Source organism: Gigantopelta aegis, chromosome 2, assembly GCF_016097555.1.
Source record: "Gigantopelta aegis isolate Gae_Host chromosome 2, Gae_host_genome, whole genome shotgun sequence".
In the NCBI taxonomy this organism is placed as follows: Eukaryota; Metazoa; Mollusca; class Gastropoda; order Neomphalida; family Peltospiridae; genus Gigantopelta; species Gigantopelta aegis.
This window is the reverse complement of record NC_054700.1, coordinates 23627530-23649876: the sequence shown is the minus strand read 5'-3', so window position 1 is coordinate 23649876 and position 22347 is coordinate 23627530. Positions and strand designations below refer to the sequence as shown.

The 22347-nt window shown below is 36.8% G+C and overlaps 2 protein-coding genes across 5 annotated transcripts in view; both read left to right on the top strand.

Moving 5' to 3' along the window:
• LOC121382871 (cotranscriptional regulator FAM172A-like) overlaps positions 1-4664 on the top strand; it is a 63820-nt gene extending 59156 nt beyond the window's left edge. For both annotated transcript variants that reach the window (XM_041512528.1, XM_041512538.1), the window contains exon 13: positions 212-4664. In XM_041512528.1, coding sequence (XP_041368462.1) covers positions 212-876 — 665 coding nt within the window. In that variant the 3' untranslated portion in view covers positions 877-4664. The remainder of the gene's footprint in view (positions 1-211) is intronic.
• A 15792-nt stretch (positions 4665-20456) lies between these two features.
• Positions 20457-22347, top strand: part of LOC121382856 (dual specificity mitogen-activated protein kinase kinase 5-like) — a 66814-nt gene continuing 64923 nt past the window's right edge. The window contains exon 1 of one of the 3 annotated variants that reach the window (XM_041512487.1): positions 20457-20560. The gene's annotated coding sequence lies outside the window, so the exon portion shown is untranslated. The other 2 variants (XM_041512494.1, XM_041512501.1) reach the window with 2 other exon arrangements.

The following is a 22347-nucleotide window of genomic DNA, read 5'->3' as shown; positions in this document are numbered from 1 at the left end:
CTCTTTCACTTATGATGTACGATTGAATACACACATTGTAATATAAACGGTCTCACACAGGAACTCGTTTAGTATTCTCTATGTTAGACACCAAATAACCATGGTTTAATGGCCTTTCCTTTCACTGGAGAGATTTATCACAACTTGCACCACCCACCCATCCCCCCAAAAATAGAAGAGAGTATTTTAATATTGAGTATTACCTTTACAGGAACTGCGCAGCACGAAAGAACCTCATGGTCCAGTTTTGACTTGGTATTTGAATTTATCAAGAAAAAACTTGATGAATGGCAGAATCCCAGTAAGGCTTCAGATGGTCTGACATTACAGACAGAAGAATGTGAAGAAGCGCTTTCTCTGAACGATGACAAGCCAGACAAAAAGCAAGATAACTGTGTGGAAAGTACTACCCCATCTAAAGAATCGGGAAAAGAAGCTGGAGGCCCAGAGGTCAGATTCAAAACAAAGACAGATGACACATCAGTGCCAGAAGAAAATAAAAACTCTGCAAATTCAAACCAGAAATATGGTAATGAAGAGAAGGAAGAAAAAGAAGACACTGACCATGGTTGTACAGCCAGAGATAAGAAAGATGATGTAGTGAGGAGGTCTCAAGAAATGGAGGAACGTGCAGAGAAAGATGCAAAAATGTCAAACAGTAATTCTGAATGCAAGGGTATTCCAGAAATAATTGTGGTCGATACTTCAAAAGAAACTGTGAGAGACAGTGATGTTAAGGAAAACAGAAATGAAAACAGCGACCCTTTGGAGGATACAAAAGAGAAAAATGAGAGTCTTCAAGATGCAAAAGATGATGAAATAAGAAAGAAGCAAAACAAAAAAAGAGAGTCTTCAAAGGATGTAAAAAATGGTTAAATGGTTAAATTAAAAAAGAGGAAATTGAAAAAGGAGAAGCTTCGGAAAATCCAAAAGACAATGAAATAAAAGAGAATGATGAAAAGAGAGCAGCTCGACTGGAAACAATATTGTGAACAAAAATATTCCATGGCATTTCATTATGCACATTAATTTATATAGCTTATTCAGATAATCATGGATGTGACTTTGTGACTTCTATAATTTCTTTTCTAACTATCTTTCATACTTCAGTCACTGTAAGTAAATGTAGTGACTTAAAAATGTTTCCTTAAAAGTATCTTTCAATTCTTTCCAGATAGCCGTTTTTTAGCTCGGCTGGTCCGAAGGGTCATGGGAGTGTATTCCATGGCATAGCATCGGGTGTTCATTAACTTTTCATATTTTCGACTTTTTCTTAAGTTCCACCAGGCAGATTTCAACTAAAAGTGTTTTTACTTTTCAGACTGATTTGAAATCCAACATGGCCACCCTGGCAGAGACATTTTTAACTTCTTCTCAAATTCCTCCAATCAGATTTCAACAAATGATCCAATCATGGATCTGACCAAGTGTTATTATTTTTTGGCCTGAATCAGTATCGAATATGGCCACCCTGGTCTCTGATTGGCTGTGGCAGTTTAGACATCTCTTCCATCAATCAGATTTCAACCAAACTTGGTACAATGATCCTCTCATGACTGACCAACACCAGTTTACAACTTCATTTATTCCCTAATTATGTCACAGGTGAAATTAGAATTCACAAAATGTCAAGGCATATGCTTCGATAAAAGTGGATCATTTATTGGTTCTGGCTACAAAAGATACATAATATTATGCATTTGACCATTTGTTATGATGTCAGATTAATGTCACTAAATGATCATCAGTGATAAATAATTATTTCTGTAGTTCACTTTTTAGAGATGTAGTTTAATACCAAGTGAGCAATTCAGGCACCATGAGCTTCTTCTTTTTTTGATGGGGTGTCACTCAACAGCTATTAATTTTTGTGGAAACACTACTATTGATACAAAACTACAATGTGCCGATTTCATATGTCTGGGTTATCATTGGGTTTTGGAAACATATGGGTTAAACCTAGGTTAAACCCTGGGTCATGTTTTCTGTGCATTTCACATGTCTGGTTTTCAATAACCCTAGTTTAACACTGGGTTACAATTGTATTGCTTGTTTAAACCTGCCCTTGAGGTGGTTTTTCGCTGGCTTTGCTCAAAGTAACTTTTTTTCATGGATAATTTCAGCAGCAAAATCGTGTTTTAACGTCAGTATCGTAGAGCTATGAAACGTTAACGTATTTTTAGAGACCATTTTCACCCACTATAGTAATAGATAAAGAGTGGGGTGTCACCCCCCACCTTTTTTTTTATAGACGAGATGCCCTTTTTCCTGGGTTTTTTTTTTTTTTTTTTTTTACCACGACTATAATTAGATGCACCCCTTCACAATTATTCACCATGTTTGTGGCAAACGAACAACAAAGCGCCTGAGATATATAGAGTTATTATCAAATTTATGTACTAAGTGAAATAATTTTTAGTTGTCACAAGCTTCAGTGAGTGTTTGTTTCATCTTAATAAAGGTAAAAAAAAAAGAAGCGAGATAGGCCTACAGGTTTAAACATTTGACAAAAAGTTTTCTTGGTGCCCTCAGGCGTATGGCTCATTTTTGCCCGAATTAAAGTGAAATGCCCGATTCTGGGTAACAACGTTTATTGATATTATTACCAACAGCTATGTAGGGTTCTGTACGCATTTTACATGGATTATAACTAATATTGTGAGTAAAATGATGGAAATACATGGTGAAACATTTTTAGGCCTGGTCATTTTGTCCAAACATCTCCATCATGTTTGCCCAAATACGAAGGTTATCCCCAGACTGTGGTAGTAGGAGGTAGCTGATCCCCCATCTGGTACGCGACGGCTAATAAATACTGTTAACAAGTTTCAACTACAAAGTGATTGACGAGTAAGCTATCCCTCGCTTATGTCCCTTTTCAGATCTGCGGGTAACCCATGCAAAAAGCATAGTTTTTTAAACACAGGTAAAACACACACGTGAAATGCACCACAGGTGTAGGTCTTGGTCAAGTTTTTCTGCGTTTTACGTAAACCAATGTTAAACCTAAGTTTTCATATAACCCGGTGTTATGAAACCCAGGCATATGAAATTGGCCAGATTACAAGAGGTGGGTGTTCTTGAAACATGCATGCTTGATTTATTTAATCAGGTGGAATTGTGGTATTATGTCAACAACAGGTAATGAAAGAATTATTCTTAAACAAATAGCAATGTTGGCTCTAATTTAATTACCAAAGAACCTTAAATACCTTCCCTGTACATGTTCATATTGGTATCTCAGTGTGTACATGTAATTTTTATAAATATCAGTTTACATCATATTTAAATACTTAGCATATAGCTTATTCATCATAAGTATTCATAATTTAACACTAACCGTAAAAAGAAATAAAACATCCTAATCTCCACATTTTATAAGTGCATTGTGTATTAACAAAACAAAAGAATTATATTATGTTTTATTATTTTTATGTACACAACCCATGTTTTACCCTTGGCATGTGTTGTTCTAATTGTAAACAAGGGGCTGGCAATAAAACTTGTAAAAAAGAAAAAAAAAAGAAGAAAAAAAAAAGAAGTAGAAAATGTTATATATCAGTATAATTTTTTGTTAGAGATACATGGTATAACTGGTATACCACAATAAGTTTTGAACAATATGTATTGCATGGGGCTTTCAAAAATGACTTTCATTGATGAAGATGTGTGCAGTATGTGTTCACGTTTCTTTACATTCTGTATATTCATGGCAATGGTCTTGAAAAGGTAATTCCAAGACTAGTGGAACTCTAGGACAATTATCATGTTTGTATTTATTGTTCTGGTCTAAGTTGTCCATCTCGCCTACATGTACTTGTGTTTTTTAAATGTGTCTATTCATAGCTACGGTGTTGGATTTTTTTAATAATAAATTATGTAGTTGTCTAGTAATGAAATGTATATAAATTCCAATTGAACTTTCTCAGCAAACCCATTGGCTTTTCCTGTCCCATCCAGTGCTCCATGACAGGTGGTATGTGCTGTCCTGTCTGTCTGTCTGTCAGGGGCCACATTTATTTGAATTTGTTGCATAATATTCTGATCTCTTTGTTGTTCTCCAGTGCCTATATCCAAATCACTTTGCTAGTGAAAGTGATGCCACTAGCAAATACACAGGTATACTTTTATGTACATATTTGTATATGCATTGACATAAAATATCCAACATTTATAAAAACAACCAAAAAAACAAAACAAAAAAACACACTTGTTTTAGTTTTGACTTGGACTTACCCTGAGTACAGTTTCTATGATGTTAATGGTCATCCAAAACACATTTGTTCAGCTACTGAATGATCTAGTTGTCCAGTTCTGCATCCATTTGTCTTTATTCTACTTCTCAATCAGTTAATCAGGTGGACTATTTTTTTCAATGAAATTGAATATGACATTTCCTTGGACCAGCATATCCCAAGTTTATACAGCATTTTAGTTTTGTGACATTTAATTCAGTAGATCCATCAAGATAAAATACCTCATCTTCATTATTTCCTTCAATTACGTCATGGATGGGATCTAGCTCATTTGGTGGAGTGTTCACCTGAGGTGCTTGCATTGTAGAATCAAATCACCTCTGTGGATCCATTCTCTCCTCTTTTTTTTCCTTGTAGCAACCAAGGTTTTGGTATGTGTTGTCTTGTCTGTAGGAAAGTGCATATAAAGGATCCCTTGTTACTAATGAACAAACGTAGCAGGTTTCCTCTAAGATTATGTGTCAGAGTAACCAAATGTTTGACATGAATTAGCTGATGATTAATAAATCAATGTGCTGTAGTGGTGATGTTAAAGAAAACAAACTTTAAACATGGATTATATTCTTGAATGTATTGATCAGAAAGGCTTCTTTGATCTGTTTTATTCCATAGTTTTAAATAAGAGTAGAAGGTTTTCTCTTATTCCCAGTAGATTGAAATACACAGATAATTATATTTTATTTAACTTTCAGGAATGAAACAAAATGGAGATAATAGGCTGGTGACCATTATCAACATTTCCGTGAGCAAACAAACCATACACTTTCGTTTTTGGTACCTTTCTCCACCCTCCTAAATAAGTACATAAATAAATGTATGGAAAATGTTACTATAATTATGTTTTAAATTGTATGGTGGCATTAACCCCCACCACAATGTTGTATGGTTTGTACACTTTAAAATGGTGGTAATTGTTAAACATTATTTTTAAAGTGTCCTTTGAAGGAGTTATGTACTTTGTTACATTTTTTTCTGCAGGATATTTAGTATCTGTGATATCCGTTAGAAAATATAAATACTGTTTATATTGTAATTAGTAATCACATGGATTAACCTTCGTTTGACACTTTTATTTTAATAAAACTATTCAGTTTATTTAACAAATGTGTTAGTTTGTAGTTTGTACCATTTTTTTTATTTCAGCAAAATGTTCTTGTGAAAATATTCTTGTGATATTAGAATACCAGGTAAGCTATACAAGTGTTGTATCTGAACCATCTCATCAGGTATATCAAAGACTGCTATGTACTGTCCTGTCTGTGGGAAAGTGCATATAAAAAAATCCCACACGTTTAATAGAAAAATATAATGGGTTTCCTCTCAAGTGTTGTAAAATGTTTGAGATCCATGTGTTTGACTTTTCAACTCCAATAAAACCACAAATTATTGAACTTTACTGTGGATTACTTGATTTACAAGACATTGGGCGTTCTGAAAAAGAATCATTCAGTTAGTGCATTATGACTAGTGTATCAAAAGTTGTGGTATGTGCTGTGGAATCCATTGATTTATATCCTTTTTGACACCCAGCTTTCTCTTGATACTGGTTGAATCTCAATTGGTTTTTCGCTGTCCATACATGTGCCCCATGACTGGTATATGAAAGGCCATGATATGTGCTGTCCGGTCTGCTGGAAAGTATATTGCCTTGCTGCTAATGAAAATATGTAGTGGGTGTCCTCTGAAGACTGGCAGATTATTTTTAAATGTTTCACATCCAATAGATGATTAGTCCTTAAAACAAACTTATTGATCAAAACAATCCTTGTGGTTCTTTGGAAGGAATAGCCTGTGTGGTGGCAGCAGAAGAGAAACATTGGCCGCCAGATTAGTTTATGCACTTCACTTTAAACCAAATGATACATTGGCAACAAATCAAATATTTTGCAGATGTTAGCGAAACGTTTGCTAGCTGAACTTGGAGCAGGTGTTTTCAATCCGCAGACATCGAAACAAATGTCATGCAAATTGCCATGGTTAAAAATATAATAAGGTTTATACAAATCTTCTCTTTTTTTAAAACCTAATCATCTTGGAAAAAAACTGCAGTCTTCTAAAGAAGAAATATGTTTGTATATCCTACGTGGGGTGGGACGTAGCCCAGTGGTAAAGCATTTGCTTGGTGCCCATTTGTGTGTGTGTGTGTGTGTGTAGGGCATTGAGCTATTTCTTTGTTCAGCCAGTGCACCACGGCTGGTAGATCAAAGGCTGTGGTATGTGTTATCCTGTTTGTGGGATGGTGCATTTAAAAGATCTCGATCTTGCTATTAATGGAAAATGTAGCGAGTTTCCACTCTAAGTAAGGCTAGCTCTGCCACTCGCCAAATTCGCCAATTGCAAATTTTAAACAGCTGGCGAATTTTATTTTAATTTGGCGAAAAAATTGCGTGTAATGATTAATATTTTGTTGAAAATATTGGTCTGTTTCTGAAATTTTTGGCGTTTAATAGATAATTCGGCGAAACGTTCTATATAGCCAGAGCTAGTCTTGCTAAGACTATGTCAGAATTACCAAATGTTTGACATCCAATAGCGGATGATTAATAAATTATTATTAAACAAAATAAACAAAACTTTATATAGCATACACAAAGAACACCCCTACTCCCACCACACCCCTGTTTTTTCCTTCAAGACTGTTTAACAAAATGTTCTTACTCATGTCCAGTTTGCAATATAATGGAAAAATAATGTTATTTGAAAAATTAGTCTATTGTCTCATAAAAAACAAATAATGATGGCAATTAATGTTCAATATTAATTGCATTAATAACAGTTTTGACAGAACTGTATTTGAGGTATAATGGGAGTCACAGTAACAACCACTGCTGCTGCTGCTACTGGATAGGTAGAGACTAAATTGCAGACACAGAGTCGTTAGCTAGTCAGCGTCTACTGAATATTCATGAGCAAACGGTTGATCGAAATCGAGATTTTATTACCTCGAGTAATGTCCTGGTGTATATATAAAAATTATTCCAACTCTAGATATTAATGTAACAAGTATTTAATAATATACAGAGTGGTTAATAAATTGTGTAATTGAATGTTACATAGCGTATATCAATGTCACTGTCAATTTCCTACTCTTTTTTCTGTGGGATAATCACGCCGATATTTTGATGCATCTTACACCAGTGGTTATGGTTATCTAAATGTGACATATAGTTATCTAACTGATCAGGGTAGATTTTCTTTTCATATGTAAATTTATTTAAAAAATTTGGTTATTTTTTTAAAAATAAATAGATATGAATAATCTTACTGCATATTTACTATCCATGTCAGGAGTAGTTTTCAGAAAAGGAGATCCTTAACATTTCAAAAGGGTGGATTTTACAGTATGGTACCTAACTACTGAGGGTAAAATTACCACTTGGGTGTGCAAAATTTGACACATAGTTGTTATCTATTGATTCTGACACTGTTGGGGGGTTCACATCGATAATCCACTGGGTGCCATCCTTGAGAAATTTGAAAAATCCAAGATGGCGGCCAAAATGGTGGCCAAATCAGAGAACAAAGAACAACAATTCTTATATTTACCCCATGGTTTTAGGAGCCAGGAAAGACACTGATGCCATCATAATTCAGATTTCATAAATGGGTCACCTGAATACAAGATGGTTGCCAATATGGTGGTTTAAATGGAGAAAATGGCAATAAATTGCTTACCCATGGTTTTAGGGATCAATGAACTCAATGAAAGTAGTTCAGCTCTTCTATACCTGTTAATTTTAATTTATTCAAGATGGCCACCAATATAAGTAATGAACCGAGAAAAATGGAACTGTTAAGGGGCCGTTCAAATATTACATAGCGCTATTTTTGTCAAAATTAAGACACCCACCCACCCCCTTGTAATGCCCCGTAACACTAGACCATATTACATAACGCTCGGAGATACACCCCCCCCCCCCAACACACAGACAAAGCAACGTGGCAATGTTTATTTATACCCATGTGTACTACGATGACGTCATTAAAGTGACGTATTGCTGTATGATGGAAAAAAACTGCGGGTTTTCACTTGCGCCATTTTAATTGATCACCAATATATAAATACAATATTAAAATGTCTGGCATTTCAGCTTGATTTATAATTGTTTTGGGTTTACATTTACCTCTAAAAACCTACATTATATATTGTTGTCATGGCATGGCACGTTTAAGAGAAAACAAAATTGTGTTACGTAACGCTGTTCAATACCCACACCCCACCCCTTGTAACGCCACATAACGCTTGGACTTACACCCCCCACCCACCCTAAGCATTACGTAATATACTCTTCAAAAAAAGAAACGCAAAAGGGTACAAATGGGTTATAACTCCGATTTTATGTTTCCTACCGGTTCATGCTTTGTGAATATAAGGTCATTGCATGTCCCAAACACATTCCCACGGTTACATTCGATAAAACGCAGCTACTGTACAATAAAGTTCCAAAATGTGAATATTCGTAAAAATGCAGCCACGTGCAAACCATGTCACCACTGCACGTGCGTTGTCTGCACGTGCAACATGAACACCGACAGTATAAAAGTGCAGGGTGTTCGCTTATCTGGCCTCTGTATCTGGCCGACAGTTGACAATCCAGGACATGCCACGTCTCAGTGAACCGCAGAGAAACAATGCCATCGGCCGACTAGACGCAGGCAAATCCAGAACGGCCGTTGCCAGGGCATTCCATGTGTCCTCAAGCACCATCTCCAGACTGTGGGACCGTTACCAGCAACATGGATCAACACGTGACCTCCCTAGATCCGGTCGACCACGGGTCACTATCCCCGGGCAGGACCGCTACATCCGGGTACGCCACCTTCGGGAACGATTGACTACTGCCACCTCCACAGCCGCAGCAATACCAGGTTTGCGCAGGATATCCGACCAGACCGTACGGAACCGCCTACGTGAGGTAGGAATTTGTGCCAGATGTCCAGTTCGAGGTGTCATCTTAACACCACAAGACCGTCGACTCCGACTGCAGTGGTGCCAGATTCATCGACAATGGCCTCAACTGCGATGGAGACAGGTGTGGTTCAGTGACGAGTCCCGATTTCTGCTCCGACGTCATGATGGAAGATGTCGCGTGTATAGGCGTCGTGGTGAACGTTATGCGGCAAACTGCGTGCAGGAAGTGGACAGATTCGGCGGGGGTAGTGTCATGGTGTGGGCAGCCATCTCACACACTGGCAGAACTGACCTGGTCCACGTGCAGGGCAACCTGAATGCACAGGGCTACATTGACCAGATCCTCCGGCCACACATCGTTCCAGTTATGGCCAACGCCAACGCAGTGTTCCAACATGACAACGCCAGGCCTCACACAGCACGTCTCACAACGGCTTTCCTACAGAACAACAACATTAATGTCCTTCCTTGGCCATCGATATCACCAGATTTGAACCCAATTGAGCATCTATGGGACGAGTTGGACCGACAGCGACAACCACAGCCCCAGACCCTGCCCGAGCTGGCAGCAGCCTTGCAGGCCAAGTGGGCCACCATCCCCCGGGACGTCATCCGTACTCTGGTTGCTTCAATGGGCAGGCGGTGCCAGGCAGTTATCAACACACGCGGAGGCCACACCCGGTATTGACTCCAGATGACCTTGACCTTGGTGGTGTGTCCTATCACTTACTCACAATGGACTAGAGTGAATTGTGAACAATCCTGCAACATTTGGTAATTATCGGACTCACCATTCAATAATTAAATCAATTCTCCAAATGTTACGACAATGTGGTTTTGCGTTTCTTCTTTTGAAGAGTATATTTGAATGGCCCATAAAAGTAACAGTCACACAAAAGACTTGTTGGTTTAAAGAGGATGACCTACATGTAATAATGAAACACTATATATTGGGTTGTGTTTTTTTTCTCTCGGGTACTGTGTGTTGCTTAGTGAGCATAATGCAGTTTTGCCAGTTTGCAATGGAATTCAGTTTTAGCTGGTCTATTTTTTTTTTTTTTTTTTTACAATAATGGTATTTAACACTGGGAATAAACAGCAAGTACTAGGCCACCTAAAATAATATTACATTGCAAATTAACAAAATTAAATCATGCATACTACACCACGCACAACACAACCAGAGATCTTACATTCTATTGGAGTTTTAAAATTGGCCAAGAAAAGGTCACTGTAAAATAATGTTACAATGCATTTTACACCTGTCAATCCATTCAACTGATTGGGTTCTTTCTCGTTTCAACCAGTGCACCACAACTGGTCAAAGTTCATGGTATGTGCTTTCCTATCTGTGGGAAAGTGCATATAAAAGATCCCTTGCTGCATTAAGAAAAATGTAATGGGGTTCCGCTGATGACTACGAGTCAGAATTACCAAATGTTTGACATCCAGTAGCCGATGATTAATTAATCAATGTGCTCTAGTGGTGTTGTTAAACAAAACAAACTTGTTCTTTACATCTGTCAAATTATTTTATTATTATTAATTGATTTTATTAAACCCACAAGTTTTTTTTAATGACTGTTAATCATTTTACAAATATACAGTGGCACTTTATTTTTAACAGTTCCATCTCCTTAGGTACATTGCCTGTATTGGTTGACATCTTGAATTAATTAAAATTAACTTGTATAGAAGAACTGAACTACTTTCATTGTATTCCATGACCCCTAAAACCATGGGTTAGATGCAAGAATTACATTTTAGTACCGAATAATAAGGAAGTTATTGTCATTTTCTCAATTTGGACCACCATATTGGTGACCATCATGTATTTACATGGCCCATTTATTTAAATCTGAATTTTGATAGTACCAGTGCCCTCCTTGGCTCCCAAAATCATAGGGTAGATGCAATAATTGTTGTTTATCTGTCAGTTTATAAGCAAGCTACATGTATAGCCATTTCCCTAATTTGGACACCATTTTGGCCGCCATCTTGGATTTTTCTTCACGGGTGCCCAGGTGGCACCTGGTAGATTATTGATGTGCACCAAATGGTGCACACTTTGAACCCAAATTAGCATTAAGCTATTCACATATATATATTTTTAAATAATAATAATAATAATTTCTTATAATATGAAAATCTACCCTGATCATTTAAATAATGGATTAATCCATCATATACTTATTGAGTTGTTAGTGTCTATATAAGAAGGTGTTTACTTAGCTGAAATATATATTAGCTAACAAATAAGTAAATTAATATACCATATTTTGGGAAAAGTACCCTTGGTAGATGATCTTGTACCCTCGGTAGTTAGGTGCTGTAAATCCACCCTATTTAAATCTTAAGTGTCTCATTTTCCTAGAACTATCCCTAGCACTAATAGTAAACATAAAGTATGGTTATTCACAAATATTATAAAAAAATAATAATAATAAAAATAGAAGAAGAAAAATCTTATAATTTGAAAATCTACCCTTATTAGTTAGATAATGGATATACATATTTAATTATTAGTGTCTACATAAGAAGATGTTTACTTAGCTGAAATATACAATAGCTAACAAATACATAAATTAATATACCATATTAAGGAAAAAGTACCCTCAGTGGATGATCTTGTACCGTCGGTGGTTAAAGTACTCTAACATCCAGCCTATTAAAGAAAGAAAGAAAATACTTTATTTAATGACACACTCAACACATTTTATTTATAGTTATATGGCGTCAGACATATGGTTACGGACCACACAGATTAAGAGAAGAAACATGCTGTCGCCACTTCATGGGCTACTCTTTTTGATTAGCAGCAAGGGATCTTTTATATGCACCATCCCACAAACAAGGTAGTACATACCACAGCCTTTGATATACCAGTTGTGGTGCACTGGCTGGAATGAGAAATAGCCCAATGGACCCACCGATGGGGATCGATCCCAGAATGACCGCACATCGAGTGAGCATTTTACCTCTGTGCTACGTCCCGCTCCCCTCAGCCTATTAAATTCTTAAGTGTCTCATTTTCCTAGAACTATTCCCAGCATGGATAGGAAACATACAGTAAGGTTATTAACATACCCGGTATATTTTTACAAAAATAAATGAATGAAGGAAATGTTTTATGTAACGACGCACTCAACACATTTTATTTACAGTTATATGGCATTAGACATATGGTTAAGGACCACACAGATATATAGAGAGACAAAACCCCTAGCACTGATAGTAAACATAAAGTATGGTTATTCACAAATATTAAAAAATAATATTATTAATAATAGAAGAAAAAAAAAAATTGCTTATAATTTGAAAATCTACCCTGTCCACTGACGGGGATTGATTCCAGACCAACCTCACATCAAGTGAATGCTTAATCCACTGGGCTACGTCCCTTCTCACTTTTACAAAAATAGAAAATGAAAATTACAAATAACAAATTGTAAATATACCCTGATCATTTAGATAATGGATTAATCCATCATATTCATATTTAATTTTCAATGTCTGCATAAGAAGGCATTTATTTAGCTGAAATTAACATTACATATAAAATGGAAAATCTACCCTGATAAAATTGAAATCTGAAGTTTATCATTTTTGCAAAAACTACCCCCAGCATATATAGTACATGTGCAGCTTTGGTGCAATCTAAAGCCTTGCCATTAGCCAAATAGCATGTACCACATTGTTAGGTCAGTTATACGGTCATTTAACCCCATTTGGTGCATTCCCTCACCTTACCTGTAGGTCACCATTAGTAGGTGGTAGATAATATTTATTTTTACATATACTGTATATATATATATATATATATATATAACAAAACTCTACTTCAACAACACAGAGACAAAGACGCAGTTCCCCCCAGAGAATGCAACTGTAGACGAAGAGCTGAATGTCCACTTGAGGGCAAATGCTTGCAGAAAGGAGTAATATATCAAGCTACCGTTAATACACTCGATAACAACAAGCAAGAAACATACGTTGGTTTGACCGAGAACACATTTAAGACGAGATATACTGCGCACACGAGCAGTTTTCAAAACGCAACACAGAAGAACGCAACAGCGCTAAGTCAGTACATTTGGACACTGAAGGATAGATTCACCCCATACACCATTAAGTGGAAAATTTTTATATCCAAAGCAAAATCATACTCTCCAGCGAGCAAAAGATGTAACCTCTGCCTGAAGGAAAAAACTGTTCATAATGTATAAACCTGAAACCAGCACACTAAACTCCAAGAATGAACTCGTATCAGCATGTCGACACAGACGCAAATACCTTCTGTGCGCATACCACACATCACCTATTATAGACCTGCATAGTGACGTAACCTCGACGTCACAGAGTCCATTACGTCATCAGCTTTCCGTTGACGGTGTAATTAAATCTACATCTGATGAGTGAGAGCAATAATTCAACTCTCTCACGAAACAAGCCTGTCATGTAGAGAAAAACATACACTTTTTAACGATATATATATATATATATATATATATATATATATATATATATATATATATATATATATTCATGTTTACATATCTGATATAGGCGTTAAAAAAACAACTATGCGATATATTATATTATTCACGTATTATTCATATTGTGTCACGTTTACAAACTATTAATTATGCAGCGTTGTTTGCAGTCCGATACATCTGTCACAAACTCAGTTTAGCCCTCGCTCTGGGAAGTAGTTCGCATACATTTCTCTTTTAGAGAGTTAACTTAAATTTTCTTGTTCAATATGCCAAGGTCTTCAGAAAAAGTTTGTAACACTTCCAGGTTAAGTACGTTTTCTCAGCAGAGCACATTTATGATGTTTGGTTGGCCGCGAAAAGGCTAAAATGACGATATTAGAGTTTCATGCAATAAATAATTATTTGACACGCATAGATGATTCATTTTGATTTATTTCAATTGTTTTTGTGTTACTAACTATATTTTAGCATTATTCATTCCCATAAACCTGGGTTGGGGGTACACAATGACCTTATTTTACATAGTTTTACTCGGAAATCGCTTTCGATTTGAAAGTAGCTCAGTCTAATGGTTTCTCGGTCAACCAATACTGTAAGCAGAGTTCCACAAATTGGCCAAAAGTTTCTTCATTACATGATCAGAGCAGTTTTCTATTTGATACCTCGAATTGCTGGATGATACCCATGGGGCCCATTGTATCCCTACCCCCTAAAATAAACACTTTTAGGGCATTTTGTCAAATGGCCATATCTCCTAAAGTAAGTGTCATAAGAAGTTAATCTTTGTGTCTATAAATATGTTTTGATCCCGAAAACATTGACTGGTACCATTACTGTGACTTTTTTGGAGTTTACCTAATTAGCATAATTCCAAGATGGCGTCCAAAATGGCCGTGGACTACTAAATTAGACATAACTTCGCATACAGAAGAACATTTCAAGTGAAATTATTACATTATTAGTGAAAAAGTTTCAAACATACCAAAATACTGCAGAACTCAAGCTAATCTTATCAGACAATGTTTTACATGAATTGAGAGTGATGTTTTCTTACACCGACAGAATTTGCAACATGTGTCCTCAGCCACCCTGCAAGGGCAAATTGAACTGATACACTTACGACATAAGCATATGACTGACCAATTAACCTCAAGGATTTTCTACGATGTTGCAGGCATTGGTTGACCTTGGTCCAGCTCAAAGACACAATATTGCGGTTTCAGTGATTCAACAGTTTCAGGGTCGAGATGGCTCTGCAAGACATGCATGGTGGTATGGACATTATAGAACGCACGCTGGATATGAGGCAGAATACCATGACTGGTCGGGGGCAGGTTGTCGAGAGAGCTGCCGTTACTGAAATCTAAAATATGCATGGAGGTCACAGAAACTAGTGATATAACATTTGTGGTATATCAGCACCACCAAATAATGCTCAGCATTGCGAATCATGGTTGTAGAGAGGGCTGAATATCTTTTCTTTTTACCTGGTAGAGTACAATGGAGTATTGCCGAGATTCAGAAGTATTTCCACGAAGATAACGACAAATTAGTTTCTCCAGAAGACAGAAGAAGTTTGTTGTTGTTTGAACGCCAGAAAGTCTGTTTTAGTAGAGGTGTTCCTGGTTCGATGGAACTGTGTTCAGTTGGTACAGTATTGGTGCGCTTCCTTCTCTCATTGTCCTTTACTGACGGGTCATCCAAGTACAACTGACGATAAACATCAGAAAATGACATGAAAACTCAGAGAAGATCCTGACAGTTGGAAAGGCCGGTAAAACGAACCTTATGAACAGTGGCCATGATGTCTATAACAAATAACAAGTTTCTCTGATGTGTATATCCATAGTCCTCAGTCTTGAGATGAGTCTCTAATGCTACAGTCACATATCCACCGATTTGGGATAAGGCGCCCGTACGGGCCCATATTTCTGGGGAAATGTGCAAAATCTCACAGCAGCCGCAAGGGTGCTGTGGCTATCCTACGGGCGCCTTGGCATTTTTTCCCCGCCGTAGGGTGCATCGGAAGCTTTTAGAAATTTGTATTGGAGTCGAGAAAACTTCAAAAGGCACCACGCGGGCCCCGTTGAATATGTGACTGCTATACATGAATGCCGCAGACCCCTGTGATACCGAAATCATAGAAATCCGCCTAAGTAGAAAAATTCGTACGGAGCCCGGTGGATATGTGACTGTAGCATAACTCTTTGAGTAGCTGACTTTTCTCTGGGCTGATCATCATCACGTTGTTGAATCTCAAAATAATGAAAACCACCAGATATTGTAGAGAAAATGATTGAAATCGCCCGTGATCGTTGCCTCACAACAAAGGACCTTTTGAAATATGTCACACCCTCTCCTCTCCTGTTCAGTGACAACGATATGATGACCAGCCCACCTCTGCCAAAACAGGAGGAAATGTTTTGGACTTCAAAAACACAAGAAGCTTCTTCTGGAGAAACTAATCTATCGTCATTTTCGTGGAAATACTTCTGAATCTCGGCAATAGGCCACTTTAAAAGATGAGAGCAGGCAGTGTGTTATGGTTTACAAAGGCAAAGAAAAAGAGCTGGCCCACCTTCTATCATCATTTGAAGAAGCTGACCTTCGTATACCCCTTCATGTCTTGGATTCTCTTGAGGCAGGACACAAAGTATGTGTCTTAATCTCCATTGATATAGATGTAATTGTCGCCCTGCTCTACCACATCATCGTATTGCTGCAACACGAACTTAAGGAGCTGTGGGTACGAACTGGAGTGGGAGATTCCACTCGGTAGATGTGTGTCCCTTCCTACTCTGTTCGACATCCTGGGTCATCAGCACTGTACATTATTCCCAGCTTTGTACAGCCTTATAGGGTGTGACATCACCAGCAAAGCTGGTACGAAGAAGGCAGCTTTGAAAGCAGAACTGGAGAAATATATCAAAAACTTTGGGAGATATTCAACCTTCTCTACAGTCATGATTCGCAATGCCGAGTGTTATTTGGTGAAGGTGCCGAGATACCACAAATGTTATACCACAAATGTCTGTGACCTCCATGCAAAGATTTTCGATTTCAGTAAAAGCAGCTCTCTCGACAACCTGCCTCCGACCAGCCACAGAATCCTGCCTTATATCCAGCGTGCGTTCTGTAACGCCCACACCACCATGCATGCCTTGCAGAGCCATCTCGACCCTGAAACTGTTGGATCACTGAAACCACAAGATTGTGGCTATGAGCACGACCGGGGTCAACTAATGCCTGCAACATCATAGAAAACCCTCGAGGTTATTTGGTCAGTCATATGCTCATGCCATAAGTGTATTAGGTCAATTTACCCTTGCAGGATGGCTGAGGTCAAATGTTGCAAATTCTGTTCGTGTAAGAAAACATCACTCAATTTCTGTAAAAAAAAATTTAATTGTCTGATAAGATTAGCTTGAGTTCTGCAGTATTTTGGTATATTTGAAACTGTTGCACTAATAATGAAGTAATCTTTAAATAGTAGTATTTAGGACAGTTATCAATGATAAATAATGATAATTCATGAAAAGGTTCATTTGTACTATATTAAACACAATGTATAGGCCTGATGTTTTTAATGATTGAACTTCATTCTTTATTAATGTGGACTTTTTGATTGGATGGGGGTTTTAATTATTATCTGGGATATGGTAGGGAGAAGTAGAGGTGCAGAATTTGTGTATTTGACTCTCTTTTTTGTAAGTGTCACTTGGAATGTTCTTCTATATGTGAAGTTATGTCTCATTCAGTATTCTGCGGCCATTTTGGACGCCATCTTGGAATTATGCCAATTAGGTCAACTCCATAAAATCACAGTAATGGTACCAATCAATTATTTGGGGTTAAAAACATATTTATAGACACAAAGATTAACTTTTTGTGACACCTACTTTAGGAGATATGGTCATTTGACGAAATGCCCTAAAAGTGTTTATTTTAGGGGGTAGGGATACAATGGGCCCCATGGGTATCACCCAGCAATCCGATATATCAAATGGAAAATTGTATTGCTCTGAGTACTTAATGAAGAAACTTTTGGCCAATTTGTGGAACTCTGCTTACAGTATTGGTTGACTGAGAAGCCATTAGACTTTGAGCTACTTTCAAATCGAAAGCGATTTCCGAGTAAAAATATGTAACATAAGGTCATTTTGTACCCCAAACCTAGGTTTATGACAATGAATAATGCTAAAATATAGTTAGTAACACAAAAACAATTGAAATAAATGAAAATGAATAATCTATGGGAGTCAAATAATTATTTATTGCATGAAACTCCAATATTATCATTTTAGCCTTTTGGCGGCCAACCAAAAATCATAAATGTGTTCTGCTGAGAAAACGTACTTAACCTGGAAGTATTACCCAAACTTTTTCTGACGGCCATTGACATATAGAACAAGAAAATTTAAGTTAACTCTCTAAAAGAGAAATTTACGCGAACTACCACCACCACCACCCCCCCCCCCCCCCCACCCCCCCACCCCCCCCCCACCCCCCCACCCCCAAATGACCCCCAAATGACAACTTGGCAATTTGTTCTCTTTATGTGCATTGTCAGAGCATTCTCAGTGAATACATACATGTAGAGTGGAGAAGGCTGATTTACACTCTACTGTAGTTAAATATTATCATCCTTGGTTTGGCAACAAACATTTCCAGATATTTCTCAAGTCATTATGTTTTAGTATGTTATTCGCACCTGCACTCCCATAGAGAAGGTATATGAAATTATCTGCTTCTTAAATATATGAACATCAATTTTTGCTGAACTTCATGAGCTAACAACATTTCAAGCAAGTCTTGGTGTTGCTTGAGAATATTCAAAACCTCCAGTTTTCCATTCTGCATAAAAGCACTGTTGGTATCATAGCCAGTAATGGCAAGCATAGCTGGAATTGCTAGTTGGTGTCTTCCCTGCATCCTTAATGATGCTGTGCACATCTGTAAGATGCCTCTTGTTGCCAAGTTGAGTGTATAAAAAATTTCGTATCTGGGATGGTGAACTGACAGCAATGTACAGACATTGAAGTATAATCTTTGTTTCTGCATCTTCTTGTATACTTTACAACACCCCCAGACATGGTTTGCATTTGAAACATGTACTTTGTCTCACAAACAGAACCCTCTTCCCAAGAAGCTGAGGGCAGAGTTTTCTTTTTTTTTTCATTTAAAAGATCTTCCAGTCTCTTAAGACCTTTGTAGGGATTTCTTGATCAAGTGTGGCTTGGAAGAACCCCTTTCACATGAGAAATTTAGTGCCAAACCACAAATGCTGTTATTATGCTACTGTGGATTAGTTGCAAACCTTCCATCCAGTAGATATTCCCAGAAAATATGCTGTACTAATAGAGCAAATTGGAAGAGAGCAAACTGCCATGGTCTTATATTAGTCATATCACAAAGTCCAGGGTATTCCTCAACCACATAGAAATGGCTGAGAAATGTCCAAAGAAATACTGAAGGTGAATTGGATGGTTTGTGATCTGATAATACAAGAGCTGTTGACATATAGAGGGAGGAACAAGATCAAAGGCCCAGAGGAAAAATAAAAAATTACAGATATTGTGAACATAATAGACGTTATATTTGAGTCAGATGATAAGACTGAAATAGGAAAGAAAGTCAAGTGCTAGATATGCCTGATGACTATATCTGATGTCAATTATATAAACCTAAGCATAAATTAAGCACAATTTAAATACATGTTTTTAAAAATAGTACAAGCTTCTGTGAGATAGATGAATTGTAAATGTTTTAACACACATGCCGAGGAAAGGTACTTATAATTGGCTGGTACTAAGAACAGAGAGACATCTTCATAAATTTGTGAACATTGTATATAAACTCCATATACTGAACCACATTTGAATAATGAAGCCTCAATATGTTATAGAAAAAAGCCAGGTCTATTTGTTTTTTTTAATAATAAAAGCTTCAGGCAATCCTAAGTATGTGTTTACATAGAAATTAATACATTGCTTTACTAGTAACTTATTTTGAGAAGTATATAATTATTCATACCTCATATTATATTGTTTTGTAATTGTTATTAACATCTACTTTATAGAATAAAAAAAAGGATGTAGAAATAGAAAATTGTAAACTTCACATATATCATATTTGGGTCACATAAAATGATTGAGAATTGGGAATGAAAGTTACATTTTTATAGTGCTAGATATTTGCCTGATGACAATATTCTATGTAGATATCAATTATATACACCAAAACATAAGATAAGCATAATATAAATAGAACTGCAATTCTAAAATATTACAAAAAGCAACAACAAAAACTAGCTATTGTAAGATGAACTGTTGTGAGATAGATAAATTGTATATGTAATGCAGACTTGCCTAGAATGGTATGTAAATTCACTTTTAATGTTTGTAAGACTTGTGTGTAATATAAAAATATTCAAAATATCCATGTAAATGGTTTAGACAGCATGTACTGCACCATATTTAAGTAATGCTGCCCTCAGATATTAAATACAATACAATAATAAAAGGATCACAATGTTTTAGGTACGGTATGTATATATACATGTACACATGTACATAGAGAATAATGTATATCGGGAACTGTGTAACTTTTGCTGGTGAGTATACCCCCGGTACTATATCCATACCACATATTTTGCGGGGGGTGGGGGGTGGGGGGTGGTGTGTTATAATGGGCCTACAGTCTATAAGTTGATATTAGGGCTAAGATCGCTTCGCGGAACGGGGCCCTGGATGTGACGATACTAAGGTGCTCTATAAGAATAGGCTTGATTTAGCAACTAACAAAATAAAAATGTCATCCTCCATAACAAATTTGGATTTTGCATTTCGTGACTGATGATTCAACGAATGTAGCAGATTATGCTACACAATTTGTAGGTAAATAAATATAGCCATCTCGCTATTTTCCCGACATACCTTTTAAGTTGTTGTCAAAATATTATCGTTTGTACATTTTCGCGGAAGTTAGAATTGTGTAGCGATAATCAATCGATTCAATGATCAGTCATGCCAATGACGTTCAACAAGTAATTTTTTAACATTATACTAATGCCCCAGGCTAAGAAATAAGACATGCACAGGGTGTGGTCACACCTCACTGGCCTATCCATATGGGGTCTATGCCCCCCTCTCGATCACACCTCTTTCTTTTCTCAGGTCAGGTCGTAGGTTTTAAGTGCACATTCATGATTCAGGAAACTTCCTAGAATGGGTTAAGCCTATTTACTGCCCTGTAGCCCGGGCATCGCCCGGAGACAAAACCAGAGCCCGGAAGTTAATGCCGCGGTATATATTGTTCATATTTGGCACAAAGATAAACCTCGGGATGGTGCATTTATAGGCCCTATATGTTAAAAAAATAAATGTAGGGAAAATATTTTTTCACAAAATTGCATTTTTCATGTTCGGGCTGTACATAACGAAATCTGTATTCACCGCCCGAAGAAGGAAACATCAATTAATCAATTAAATATGGCATATACAATCATAGAATTTGACATAACAATACCTATAAGTGTCATGTATTTAAATATGTTAAAAAAATAATAAGGGTACAAAACGAAAATAATTTTTAATAACCACTGCGCCACCGAGGCCGGTAATACTTTAGAAGGTCTGGAGAGCTTTGGAGTGGTAATTTCAACTTGGCAAATGTTGCATTTCCAAAGTGTCGGAACACTGAAGCACGAGACACGAGGGTAGAATTTGACCCTGCAACAATGGAGCTGGTACCTGTTGGTATTCAATCCACAAGTTCAAGGTTTGCATACATTTTAAAATTATTTCTTTCTTTCTTTTCTTTTCTTTATTTCTTTATTTCTTAGTGTATATATATATCAGTCCTTGGCTTTGGAAAGACCATGGCGAGTGAAAAATCACACACCTCAATACGCTTAGGCTAGTGGAAAAATCTTACTCACCAAAATGCTGAAAACCAAGCATGATTAATTTATGAAGTAAATGTAGACATGTTTCAAAAATGAACCAATAAACCAGTAACATTTTCTTCTAATTTGATGTTGGTTCATTCTAGTGTAGTCTGCCATCTTTTCCCTTTCACTGTTTCAGGATTGGAGTTATTCAAAATATTTCAGCAGTACTATAGACATATAATTATGACACACACTGATGGAAACAATTTTATTTTTTAATTACAATATGTACAATTCAAATAATTAGATACATACAATTATAGATACCTGTTCAGTGTTAAAGGGATTGATGAACGTGCAGCTAAACATATGTAGGAATCAATCATGAATTTCATCATTATGTACCACAAACATGATTAGGATAGTTGGGATGGTGGATATGACATATCCCTTGCTACTAATGGAATTTCATTCGTACCGAGTCGTTGTGTCCCCCTAAATAAATATATTTATTATAGGTAGATTTTTAGCACTCCTGGGTTTTTCAGCTGTTTACATACCGTACTGTGCTGGGTATGTAGTATATTTAATAAGAAACGCAGTAGTAAGTGTGGGGTTTTTATTCTGGCAGAGACATTGAAAAAAAAATCATATACAGTTCTATAAAAGACTATTATGGGTACACAAAGGAACTTGTAATGTTTTTGTTTATAGTGGATTAGGACATTTCCCAATGCAAATTATAAGAAAATTACGGATAAAGCTGCGTAACACTAATGACTGTACATATTA